The sequence below is a fragment of the Trematomus bernacchii genome, unplaced genomic scaffold (assembly GCF_902827165.1).
Source record: "Trematomus bernacchii unplaced genomic scaffold, fTreBer1.1, whole genome shotgun sequence".
In the NCBI taxonomy this organism is placed as follows: domain Eukaryota; kingdom Metazoa; phylum Chordata; class Actinopteri; order Perciformes; family Nototheniidae; genus Trematomus; species Trematomus bernacchii.
The window spans coordinates 2,293,525-2,306,858 of record NW_022987588.1 but is presented as its reverse complement, the minus strand read 5'-3'; the positions used below and the strand labels follow the sequence as shown (position 1 = coordinate 2,306,858).

Below are 13,334 nucleotides of genomic sequence, written 5' to 3'. Positions count from 1 at the left end.
AACATTTGAAAATGTATTCAGGTCATCAGTTTGCAGGGAGGTAAGCGTCATGATCCAGTCAACAAAGAAAGGTCAGTTATCTCATGGATCGCAGCCTTTCAAATGTAGTCTCATTACTGGGAATGAGGCACATCCACGCACAATGCATTTGGCAGACATTACTCCAGCCTGGTGTTATCACAGCATCTGACTGAGGGGTAGGAAGCTCGATAGCTTTATTGGTGTGGTTTACCCCCTTTCACAGTCAATGCCTGATGTTGATGAAAGTATGATATGTTTTAAAATGGCTGATAATGGCGGGGGAGGCTAAACGGTTGGATGAAAATCCAATTTTGCCACACAATCACCAGAGACAAGTCGGATTTCGGCTAACATTAACTCAATGTGATGTGGTCACAAAACCTGAGTGATTAAATGTCAACCAGTGATTGCTTCTGTGATGCTTTGTGGGGAAATATAAAGCGCAAAAACCTAAACAAAGGCAACAGCTGAACTTGAAGACATAGACAAAATGGAGTTCAAAACGCTGTGGTTACATCAGATTCTATACCCGTCAATAATTATCAACCTAAAGGTTAATATGCCCACGGAGGATATATATAATTTAACAGGAAATGTGGCATGAAGACACAATCCTATTAGAGCCTAAACTGTTTGAAACAGTGCTCATGTAATGAACCATTGATGGCATGCCTGGTTTATATAAATTGCTTGGAAATACATAACCTGTGGGTATTTAAACACCAAATGCATACATTTAATGTGACATTGTTTGCACATATATCCAGTAATTAACAGTCTCTCGAGTGCACGACTGGTGTTGCCTTAGGTGTTGCGTGTTTGGTTTTAATCTCAAAGTAAATCAGTGTGACTGATGTGTTGTTAGGGGGCTTTTTGAAAAGTCACATGACATGTGGCTTTTAGGCAGAACCTGTCATCCTGAATGTGCAGAATGAAGAACTGTCAGTCCTTTCTGTCAGGGTCATCTTGCAGCCACAAAGTAAGTTCCTCACTATTTATGTATAATATTTGAAGCAACATTATATGTATAGTCTTTTTAAGGATACTGATGCTGTAATTATGTTTTTACGCCTTACTGCTTTTGTAGGTCAGAGTATTTGTGTTATGTTGCTCTGTGTATTGAGGTGATTTGGAAAACAGGCCAATTGAGGTGCAGTTGGCAACTAGCTGGTGAATATGGTGGATAATTGGGGAGGCGTGTGGTGTAGTGGTCTAGTGCGTATGTGTTCGGATCAGGGGGGCACAGGTTCAAACCCCACTGCAGTCAGCATGTCGTTGTGTCCCTGGGCAAGACACTTCACCCCACATTGCTCCTGTGGTGATTGTCCACAGTATTGAGTATGTAAGTCGCTTTGGATAAAAGCGTCTAACGAGTGACATGTAATAATTTACAGGTTAAAGATCCAGATATTATGCCAGAAAGAAAAACTTGAAGTGAACGATAATGTTGCCTTGTCTGCAGAATCTATATATAGAAAAAAGCAGTTTGCTAATAAATTAGCCGTATCAACGTAGGTATACGTTTTTTTCCCTTTCAGATCTTTATTATGGCAAGTCAGACTCATTAAGCTCTTAATTTCTCAGAGTAAGGTTTAATAAATTAAAGAGATCATGCACAATTTGTGTACAAAAACATTACAATACAAAATTAAATTCACAAATAACGCTGTTTTTAACACAATAGAAATGTTTAGGTCAGGCTAATGCACCAGTGTGTACACATCAACAGGAAAGGCTCATTCAACTACTCATTAAAACAGTTGAGGAGATACAAAAATACAGCATCATAGAAATTAACCCGGAAATATCAGTAGCTTATTTTTAAATCCAGCTATACAATGTTTAACAAAAGGGAGCTGAGAATGTGGGCTATAACTACTACAGACCAGACAAAAGCAAAATCACAGCGCTACACGATCTTAACACATGCTGGGTTACGACTACAAAGCAACAAAGACCTTGCACCATGCATGCTGGCCTGTCAGCTTCTGAAAATCCCCCGACAAAAATGGGGAGACATCGAGTACGTGCAAGTGTTAAGTTCATCTTCCAACCCCGAAACAGGGAAGGACAGATGTTAGGTCAACACTAGTCTATACGCAGGGCATTTAAAAAAAATGTATCAATCAATGTAATACAAACAGTCATCCAAGTCTTTACACAGAAGAATGTTTAGATAGCTGTTCTATAAAAGTCCTGATCCATGTTCAGAAGAGCACGTCTTCCTTTTTAATGAGCAGCTCCACCACCTGTCTCTGGTAGCGGATGTCATTGAGTGCTGTCATGGCGTCAAGGTTAGGTACACGCATGAGGGTGGGTCCGAAAATGATGGCGAGGTTCTCTGCGTTCATTAGATTGAATTGCTCATTCTGGGCCACCCTAAAAACATTAAAGTTTCAAAGTTAGAAACACAAACTGATACTGGAAATACAAATGTGTCGGGACTGTGGTGGGGACGTGGAATGAACATTATGTTTTTGGTTTTGTTGATAAAACAAGGCCCACAATATCTGAAAGTAATGACTTAGCCAACTTTTGACTAGTTCAGTTTATTAGCTATCAACCACTAAAAAGGGTGCAAAGAATTAGAGATAGTGTATTCCAATTAAAACTATAATAAACTATACCACTATACTATAATGAAATATAATATACAAGAACCAGTCTCCTATCATCCAAATGAAAAGAATGCATCGTTCCCCTTCCATGAAACCCCTCCCGCATATTAATTTTCACACAGCCCCTTCGCTCTTGCTGAGCCGCATTGCTAACCTTTTCAAGTGCGCCATTAGGTACTTCAGAGTGTCACTGTGTGATGGTGGCAGCAAAGCGATGGCTTCACGGAAAGCTTCCAGCTTCTTCTCTGGGTCTGTGAGCTCTGAGCAGAAACAGAAAGCAGGGTGTTGTCAGAGAGGCCAGAATACACTCTCTGACCACAGAGGACACAAACAGGAATCAATGTAGTTATTTCCTGTTGGGTAATAAAAGCCATTAGTCTCTGAGAGGAAGTCTGAGGCTGCATGAAATGGCTAATGCATTTTAACATTGCAAATGTGTTCTCGACTGTTGTGGTTGAGGAAATGAGGGGCACAATTGGAGTTGAATTACGTATTCAGGACTTGAATTCAGTGTAGAGTTTGGAAAGTCATTGGCTGATTCTGGGAAGTCAACAAGCTCTGTTCTAGCTGCAACTGAGGAAAATGACCAATGCATGTGCTTGGCCAACGCAGTATAACACAACAACCCTACAAACTACAGCCAGAATAATGCTCAGTTGTAACATAAATCTAATTGTATTGAAGGTTATTACATTTGATTTCATCACAAGTGTTTCTGTTGTTTTACCCACCTTATTAAGGCCAATATATTGCATTTTCTGCTAAATAAAAGATGATTACATTACATTTCATTTAGCTGACGCTTTTATCCAAAGCGACTTACAATGACCAATTACAGGGACATTCTCCCTGGAGTAACTAAGGACTAAGTGCCTTACTCAAGGGCACACTAGTGGTGGTGTTCCTGGCGGGATTTGAACTCACAACCTTCCGATCTTCAGCCCACCTCACTATCCATTAGACCACCACTATCCCTTAAAGATCACTTTACTCTGATTCTATGTTACTAGCAAACAACACAAAGCTGAATACTGACTCTTTGTCCCCTTTATTGCAGCACTCAGTGAAACAGGTGTGTTTCTGACTCATTTGTCTCGTGACTTACTTGCAGCTTCGATGAACCTGGGGTAAGCGTCGTATGAGATGATGGGATCGGGCAAATCCCTGAGGTAAAGTTTGAGTGCACCCGTGATGATATTGATGTCTTCATAGGCATTCACTGAGATGTCTGTCTTCTCGCCATCTGTGAGGATATGTGATGGAATAAGGGAGACAAGACAAACATAGTTTTCACACTGCAAGAATAGCTGACAATCGACACCTTCACATCACCGTGTGAATTGAGGAGTAAAGAGATTGTGTTACTGTGGGTGGATAAAAACGCTTCCTCTCGCTCTGTATTTTGTGAAGTCGCTGCTATCATCCGCCTGGCCTGTTTTATTCTGACTTTCCCTCAGTTATGCATGCTTTCCAGAGCAGGCCATGGCCTACTTGTGCTGGCAGACTGAACATCACAGCGCTGTGAGCTGGAATGACACTCTGTCATGGATGATTTCCCACATGCGGATCTGGAGGAGACTTTAGCCCAGTGCTGCAGGGTTTTTCTTACAGTTAGAATTCACACTGCACTGGGCAAAGACAGGCTCATTCTCACTAAGTCTACTACTGAATCCCAACACAGCGCAAGAGTTCTCTTTTTTTAAGAGCTATGTTTAAAGCAGTGAAAGAACATCCATGGTTTGTATCCCCTGAGGTCCCCTCCCCCCTGTCTGTCCACACTGTGAAAAGCTGCGTGAGATGGTCAGGATAGGATTTGCACTCCCAGATGGACAGTAATCCTCCACAAATGTGTCACTTTCTCGTGAATCTGAAATGCTATGCGTGTCATATGTACACAAATGAAGGCATGCAATGTCAATCATCATGGCATGAGCTGACAGGAATCTATAAAGCAACACGTACCTTTGTCAAAAGCCATCTTGACCTCTTCTAATGAATCACTGAATCCAGATATTCTGTAAAGGCCTTCAGACTTCAATCCTTGAGAAAAATATACAATAATGATTAACAACTTTTCACAGACATTGTCATGGCTGTCATGAGTAATGTAGACAAATTCGCCAGCACATATTGCCTTGGGTAATTTAGGAAATGCCATTAAACACCCTTAAATATGCATAGGAAATTAAGGATAAAATGTCCACAATGTCACACAATAGAACAACACGGGCAGATGCAAATAGTTTTCTGCATCAGTGGGCAAAATAATAAAGACATAAATCAAACTTAGCTACAGACATATATTAGTGGGAAGACAATGAGGGAGCAATGAGTTTCCTACATAGCTGAATGATTTAACTGAAACGCAATCAAATAAGGCAGCAGGAAACGCAGTAATGTATTCCTCATTACATGTTCTCAATTACCAGCACACTCATCACTCAGTCATCCCCCCCGCACAAAAACATTAACTCAGTTAGAAATGTAAGCAGACTTAAAGTAATGTAAATCACTTAGTCTAAAAGTAGAGGAACGCATCAGCAGTAAAGAGGAACAATGAACCTGTTTAAAATCCCTTAAGATTTACTGGACATTAGCTGAATATGTTCGATAATGAATAGTTCATCAACAATATGCTAAAGTTTAAAATCTTATTTAATTGATTACCTACTGAATATTAAATATTGTCATTTAAATGCTTTAGCTGATCATAATGTATAGCTTTGAAACAGTAACAGCACTGACAAAACCATCTATCTGAAAATCAACATTTCCACATAAAGATTGATCAAATTGTTCCATTTTTTATTTATTTAAGTTTTTACAGATATAGTAAGTCTCCAAAATCAAAGTCCCTGAGATGAAACTGATAATTGCTGGATCTAAAAAATGTCAGAAAATAAATAAATACTGTCCAATAACTCATAATCCATTTGTGAATCTGATGTTTTTTTATGATTTTTCTAAATTAAATCTTTAATTGAACGATATTTCAGAGGATAAATTCCACATGAATTATGAATGTGATGTATTAATGATATAAATTCAGCTGCTTTTGAATGTAATAATTAAGTATGCAGTAGTGACTTAAATGAGTACAGCCTCTCTTTGTTTGTTAGCAGCATGCCTGCTATAATCCTTCATTAGTAAGCCTCCACTCGGACAATTATTGCTTATTTATCATTTCTACATCTTGTGAGAAATAGCCTTACAGTATATTCTGTTATATATTTGGTGAACACACACACAAAGACGGATGTCCTGAACTCACCTCTTGACTCGATCTCTCGTATGCACATGTCCACCACCATGGGTCGCGCTGTGTTGTGAGCTTGCACCAGGGTCGTGAGGTCACAGCTGTAAACTTTACGGATGTGTCTGAGGTCCGGCTTGCAGTCGTTGGGCACCAGAGGAGAACATTGTTTGTGGACGTTCAAACCACAATCTGCAGAGAGAGACATCAGCATGTTTAGTTCATGTTCATTTATGCATCTTAAAAATAGTCATAATGGAAGAGGGTAATAATGTTGAGGTTTAAAGGTAAATTAATTCTTATAGGTCAGTTTATTTTATCTGTAAACCGAGAATAATTATGCAAATGTACCTTAAACATCAGCTTAATTTGGATTTGGTTGGCTGGTTTTATGTGTGTTTTGGCTTGCAGGAGAGTGTTAATTCCCTCGATCAATGTTTGCCCCTTAAATGTCACAATACCACTGGAGAGCTCTTTTCTCTCCACCACACACGGCATTGAAGTCACCTTGAGCACTGGACGATCCAAAGTCACCTCTAAAGGGCTATTGGTTCATTAAAAAAACGTAAAATAAAACTATGATTAACCACGAGACAGGACATTCATCTATGAAATATTTCTGTGCACATTTTGTTCCTATTTGTATAAAAGCATTTAGTAATTTGAACAGCAGGCAAATTGATTTGATGATATTAAATGTGTGGAAATGTTTTTTCCCTCCTTTCGTCCTCCTATATCTTTTCCTACATTGGTTGCACCACACTGGGTTTTTAAATGGCATATTAGTCATTATGTCAGTAAGTATCCCACATTGCGTTTTGTCTTCCCAGCAGATAGGGCCTGGGGCTCAGCTGTTTGAGGGCAGGATTCACCTTGTCGGGTACAGAGGCTCCCGTAGAGAGCAGGAGCAGAGAGAGTCTGCTGCTCTGCTTTGTAACAGAGATGCATGGAGGGAATTAGAGGAACACTGAGAACGCTGTGGCCTGGAGGAGGGATAGCCAGCGCTGCTGCTGTGTGCTCTATTCTTCTCCAAACCCAAGCTCACACACAATGGCTTCGGAAGCAGCAATTGAGGCGCTGCGGGCTACACTAGACCTAGTTTCCCAGACTAAAATGGGGCAGCTCTTCAAGCTCTCAGATCTTTTGAGCCGGCTCCAAGTTCCGAGTTTGTTTTTTGTGGACAAATGCTGTCTGCTTTTTGATTCCAAAAGATTAAAAAAAACACATTTTGATCCCTCAGAAGAATCGCTACTTTTTACATTTTTAAATAAAAGACAAGAATCTATGCTACTGGAGGACCGCAGACAATATTGAGATTAATATGGGTCCCTGGAGAAATTCAAGCAGCCTGCATTTATATGCATTGATGCAGAAATGTAATTACTTTAAGAGATGATTCTCTTAAGGATATGAGACAGGCAGTATAATAGAGGACGGCCTGTCATCAGATACAAGTCTGCTGGGCTCTTGTTGTCCATGTGAGCACATTGACGGCCCTGGGTCCCAGGTGGGGAGGGTCAGAGTGAGGAACGGACCCGAGGGAGCCGGGAGACAGAGGTTACTGCTTTACTGCACCGTCAGCTCTGTCTCGGTTGCTATGGAGGAGGCTGCAGCTCTGTTTTGTCTAAAGGGCTCTGAAGATGTTTAATGGTGGCTGGATGCACATTATCAACATGTCGACCAGCAGAGACAAATAACGGTCTCTTTCTGAGACACAAAAAGCATCACTTGTATTTGTTAGATGGTTTGGATTTTTTTTAAATCAAGTATTCAAGTGAAATAGGGGTTGAGCTGCTTGACCTAGCTCTTTGGTTGAAGCCTCTGCATTTTAATGTGTGTGGAAACAGAGATCTTTCCCCACGCTCCGAGCCCTGCTCCTCATTAAAGCGACATGCCAGCTTTGTTTTCCTTCATGGGCATGATGGGATGAGGCTGGGGGGGGCGTACTCTGATGAGGAAATGTGGCACAACAAGCACAAGCAGAGGCTGGCTTTCTGGCACACGGCCAAAACCGGTTCACACATTCAAAAAGAAAAGGGGGTGGGAGGACATTTTTTTTGGTATGCAAATGTGAGCCTCATGTGAGACTTCGCTGCCCTAGATTCTGGTAGCTGTGGCGGAGACTGAAGGAATGGCAACATGAGAGTTTTTAAAGGTTGGCTGAGAACACAAGTGCCCTTTTTTTTTTATTGTTGTCAGCGTTCAAAATCAAGACATATATAATTAATAATTAAAGCAAGCGCTCCCACAGATTTGTGTGACATACTTTGTATCATCAATAAAACATCAAAGGCACACATCAGGCTATATTTGAGCACTATTCTAGGATGTGAAGCAAATTCCAACAACAGTGAAGCTAACATTAGAGTGTTTGACAAGCAAAACGGGAAATATAACAGCTCCATTTACCTCTCAGAAATACTGTTTGAATGTAACATCTACATTATGTCTACTATGCTCATACTGTGGAGCACATAATGACACAATGCAACAAACTGAGCTTTATTATTTCTGTCAGCTGCTGCATTGAGCTTATTGTTGCGTGTTTAGGTTATAATGCTGCAAATGTTCTGCAAAACCATGGAAGTGGAAACACAGATCGCCTTTGTTATGGCAATAATGAGCACAAAATGTCAACAGCAACTCAAACCCTCAGCTTGAAAAAGTTATCATTATTTCCAAAAAGAATAAAGCTTCTTTTAGATTTTCTAAATAGTCCTAAAACGAATTATTCTGCTTGTTTGATCTGGTTGTTCCATTCACAAACCCAGTGTGGAAAAGTAGGTCAGAATAAGGTTTTAACATGGTGTAAAGTGCATGTTACATCATTATGAACAACAATATTGAGCTCTCATTTCACTCTATTATACAATCCCCTATACATGAACTACTGTTGGGATTTACTATTAAGACTCAATAATCCAGATCTGTATGCACTAAAAGCCAAGTAACCTATATACAGAAGTGCTTTGTACACCATGTACAGTTGGCTTAAAAGCAGTTTATATAATACAGTATTGATGTAGGCTGAGAACAACATGTACCTGCACATTTGACCCCCTGAGCCATCAGTCCCCACATGAAGCTGGCGCAGTGTTCACACCAGTGAGGCCCTCGGAAGGTATGGACCTGCAACAGAGAGGAGGACAGGGACAGGTATTAGTGATGAAGTGAAATGAGAAGACAGCGGGGAGCTGCGTTTGCCATTTGCTCCATTGACACGACATCCTGTTCCTTAGTTGGCCCAGAAGACCTGTAGGTGCTGCCACCTTCAATGAGGCAGAGGAGGATTGTTGTTCAAACAAACCCTCAAACTGACAACACTGAGGTGGGTGACACCGAGGAGGGGAGGATTAGCCATCACGGCACAGTAGGATTTGACACTTCTCCAGAGTGAAGGTGCGAGATGTCAGGGAAACCTGCTATGGAAACAGTAGGAGGCCAGCCTGCCTGTGACAACCAATCAGGGAGGCCTCTGGGAGCGAAAACAAACCACAGCTCCCAGTTCTCCTCGCATTACGTCAACAGCAGACACGGCACACAAACAAGCCCTTTTGGTAAAGAAATGCTAGCTTCTGACTCGCTTATCAAAGTGCAGTTAGATCGTTGTGTTGAAATATAAACCAATGGTCACCTAAGAAATTCTTTAGCAGTCAACCATCAACAATAGTTGTCCTAATCACCTGAAGTCGTTTCTTCTGATGTTTCTTTTGATGTTTACAGAACTATGATGACAATTTGACATGTATCTCATCAATATGTGCTGTTTATATATTTGTCTAGTTAGCTTAACTTGGTCTCTGATACATACATTATCATGTCTTTCTTTAAACACATCCAAATACATAATGTAAATGAATTTAATGTCTGATAAAGGCAGGAGTAAAGCTCTTTCATTTGACAATTTGCTTTTAAAATTGAAAACTTGTTAAAACAACCAGATGTTGTTTACACTCTCTTTATTATAAAGTCAATCAAATTGCACATCATCCTTTAGTTGGGGGCTTTGAACACAGGAACTATCTGCTAAGCGAAGATGCTGAAACGCAACATTCAGCAATCCTAGCAAACAAAGCAGCAGAAATAGATGGGTAAGCATCAGCAGTTTGAAAGCCTTGAAGCTAATGTTTCACCTGCTGCTCTCCATCCCATTAACCAGCCAAAGTAAGAGCCTGAGCCAAATAGGGAAACACTCCTCCTCTGTTTCCCCTCTCCATCGGCCTAATCTCTCCATCTGGTGCTCAAGCTAACAGCAGCGGTCCACAGACCACCCAACAGATTTCCTTTTGATAAAAGCTCACTGGACAGACCCAAACAGCCCTGTTTTTCATCCCCTCTCTCCTCCTCCCATCTCCCACAAGGGAAGCATGAGAAGCCCTCTGGCCACACATGATGAAATTAAACCAATGTTTTTGGAGTAGCGACAGCTGACAAGAGGTCTCTAAGTCTCACCTTGAAGTTGTGGACTTTCTCAGATTTGGGCGTCCTCTCGTTCTCCTTCAGTGTTGCTCTGCGAACCAGTGAGGTGAGCTGTGAATAGGCGAATAGTTTAAGTGGCTGCCAGAAAGTGGCTGGAGGTTTCTGTGGCCCCATCCTCATTCCCAGAGCGGCGGCCAGAATATCCTCCTGATTGGCCTCTCGCTTGGCCTTTTGCACCAGGGACTTCTCTTCCTTGTGAACCTCGTACGACTCTCTGGATGGCATTTCGCTGCTGCAGTCTCCCAAACCAGATGAAGGGACAACCCCAATGGAAAAGTCCCAAAAAAGGTGGGGAAAACTGTGTGATGCTCAGAGCAACTCAAATGATGATAGTTGCATTTTCCCAATTAAAAAGACAACAAAATGCAAATTTGAATTAAGAAAAAACACTGACAAAAATAAAAAAAGAATCCAAAAGGATAAAAACTGTGGTCCTTAATAAATCCTCTCCCAGCAGTGACAGTGGGTGAAGTGGAGCCTCTGTGGTGGGAGTGCCAGGTTTTATACAAAAGAAGTGCAGCTCTGGGTGCTCATGTGTTCTCTGGGAACATGTATGCAGATGAGCTGAGTAGTTTGCGCTAATCCTCTCCTCCCTGTGCAGAGCTGATATTCTCCCTGGAACAGAGACAGCACACTATTGTGTAGGGATGCCGTTGGGGCGGGCAGAGCGAGGGGGAGGAGTGCAGGGGGCGGACCCTGTAGTAGTCACAGCAGATTAAATGGACCCCACTAGCCAATCACAGCATGGATACACCAGCTTTATAGTAGCCACTACCCCGCCCCCACACAACCGTCTCCATCAGATATCCAAGCAGGGGACCCTGGATGAAATGAGAGTGGGATGATAATGAGCAATGAATGAGTAATGCATCAAGAGAGGGCTGCTGCCGGCACAACTTGCGATAGCAGAGGGCCGTTGGAAAGGAGCTATTTTCAAAATCATGTTGCCACAGAAACGGGTCATGATGGGAACTAACATATAAGCACCATGCAGTCAAGACAGATATGGATATAAATGCACACTTTGACACAAGTGATGCTCCAGCTTCCAAGCAAATACAATCCTTTTCATGTGGACTACACAATTAGAGGAAATGTAAACACAAGCTGATGAAGAATAAATAAAAATATAAAGAATCTCCTGAAAAAGTGCATTGTTTATAATACACACATTGATGAAACAGCTTTTCAATGTCCATTATGAAATATGTAAGCAGCAAAAACAGATAAAAAAAAATAACATACCAGTGCTCAGTTTGAGAAGACATTCCCATTTCGTATTTTCTAATATATTTTGAACCAAGCTGAATTTCCTTTGGTCCTGAATGTGCTTTTAATAGACTTTCCTTACGTTGCAAATGAATCACCCTAAAGGAATTATGCAGTGCATTTAATATTTCATAACATATTATCCAGTTTAATCATTTGTAGCGTGAATAATTGTCACTGCTACGAGCTTACTCCATCTTATTACGTTCTGATCAAATATACAATAAAGAATTGAACAACATATGTCTGGAAGCTGGGAGCCTCTTCCGTTTTTTCTTGCTCGGCAGTCTTTGTCTGAATGTTCATTTCCTTGAGGATTGCACTGATTCAATAGTTGTGTGGTGTGCATGCAAATGAAGTATCAAACATAGCATGGTGATAGCGACGTGGGAGAAAGGACGCACAACCTGCTACTGTAATTCACACTGCAAGTCAAATGTGATTATGCTCCCACTCCTCAGTCTAATTCAGACTCAGCTGTTAAAGTGCAGCGTTCTCACCTCTTTTTTTATAACTGAGGACAGCTGGAGAGGAAGTAACTCTCCTTCAGGAATTCAATCAGGACTGCTATCACTCTCGCTGCCCCCACCTCAGCAGAGAGGGATCAAAAAATAAGAGAAGGAACAGTGGAGGGGAGCAGAACAGGGGCTTTGATGATCAGTGTACTTATGTAGAGGGGCTTCCCTAACTGTGGTGTCTGACGGCGTATGGATCTCAACATGAAAGACGGCAAACAGACGGTTTCCGATGCAGCTCTGCTCTCTCATGCTATGGGGAAAGTCTCTGCTCGGGAGGGTACCTGAGAGTGGTACAGATAAAAGCCTTTTATGCACCCGCTCATCCTCTCAGACCCTCAGCACTTTGCAGGGTTTTGCAGCGTAATTGCATTGCCTGCTGTTAAGTGCAGAATGAGAGACTGACTCCCAGGATGTGGTTTACTTTGAACGCAGCTCTAATTGACACGGATTGATTTGTTTGTTTCCCAAACATGTCCAGAGATGGGACTCTTGAGGATTTTTGTGCACAGTACAGTCCGTCTGTGTCCAGCCTCATTCTGAAGGTTGGGATCCAGACACATTTAGGATATAAATAACACTGAAATCCTGCTATAAAACGATTTGATTCTGGTTTAACCCAGAAACAAGCAACATCTCCAAAACATTCTTTGTTACAACTTTGTTTCCTCACTCACATGAACTCTCTTGTAAGCCCTTAAGCTGTCAGTGTGACTATGTCTGTGGGTTAGAAAAGTTGTTGCATAAGGAAATGTTCTCCTAATGCACTGCTGACCCAGCATTGACACACAGACCCATTAACAGGGCAGCCATGTTAGCTCATGATCTGAAAGCTCTCAGGGCAACGATTTCTATCTTTTACTTAACAGTCTTTGATCTAAATCTGTAAGTCATGATTCAGCGAAGGCCAAAATAAAGCGATGTAGGTTGCTAAGTGATCACTGTAAGACTTTGCATTAATGTGAAAGGCGGCTGGTCCATTAACATCCTTGATTAAAGCTGCAAATCATAAAGTTACATAATGTTATATAACCAGAAACGATAGCACGATGACGAGAGCGAGAGCCAAGAGGTTATAATAGAGTCCAAGAATATCGAGGACTGACGTCAGAACTAGAGTGCCTCCACACTGAAAGCTTTCAGAGCGCTACATGGCATTCAATTGTGAGATGAGCACAA

The 13,334-nt window shown here is 41.4% G+C and overlaps 1 protein-coding gene across 1 annotated transcript; it reads right to left on the bottom strand.

Annotated features, from left to right (window-relative positions):
- Nucleotides 1-1,591: 1,591 nt before the first annotated feature.
- chn1 (chimerin 1) lies at nt 1,592-10,990 on the bottom strand. The gene is made up of 7 exons (XM_034128411.1): nt 10,345-10,990; nt 8,937-9,021; nt 5,911-6,084; nt 4,602-4,679; nt 3,745-3,882; nt 2,794-2,899; nt 1,592-2,400 (listed from the first exon to the last, which is right to left on the bottom strand). Exons 1-7 carry the CDS (start codon nt 10,594-10,596, stop codon nt 2,229-2,231), a joined length of 1,005 nt encoding a protein of 334 aa, XP_033984302.1. The 5' UTR covers nt 10,597-10,990; the 3' UTR covers nt 1,592-2,228.
- Nucleotides 10,991-13,334: the final 2,344 nt, after the last annotated feature.

Bases quoted from the DNA above. Each gene is read 5' to 3' on its own strand.
- chn1 (XM_034128411.1), bottom strand. From the start codon at position 10,596: ATGCCATCCAGAGAGTCGTACGAGGTTCACAAGGAAGAGAAGTCCCTG. The intron at 6,085-8,936 runs GTACATGTTGTT...CTCTCTCTGCAG, and splicing joins TCAGGGGGTCAAATGTGCAG to ATTGTGGTTTGAACGTCCAC. The intron at 4,680-5,910 runs GTGAGTTCAGGA...ATTTTTCTCAAG, and splicing joins ACGAGAGATCGAGTCAAGAG to GATTGAAGTCTGAAGGCCTT.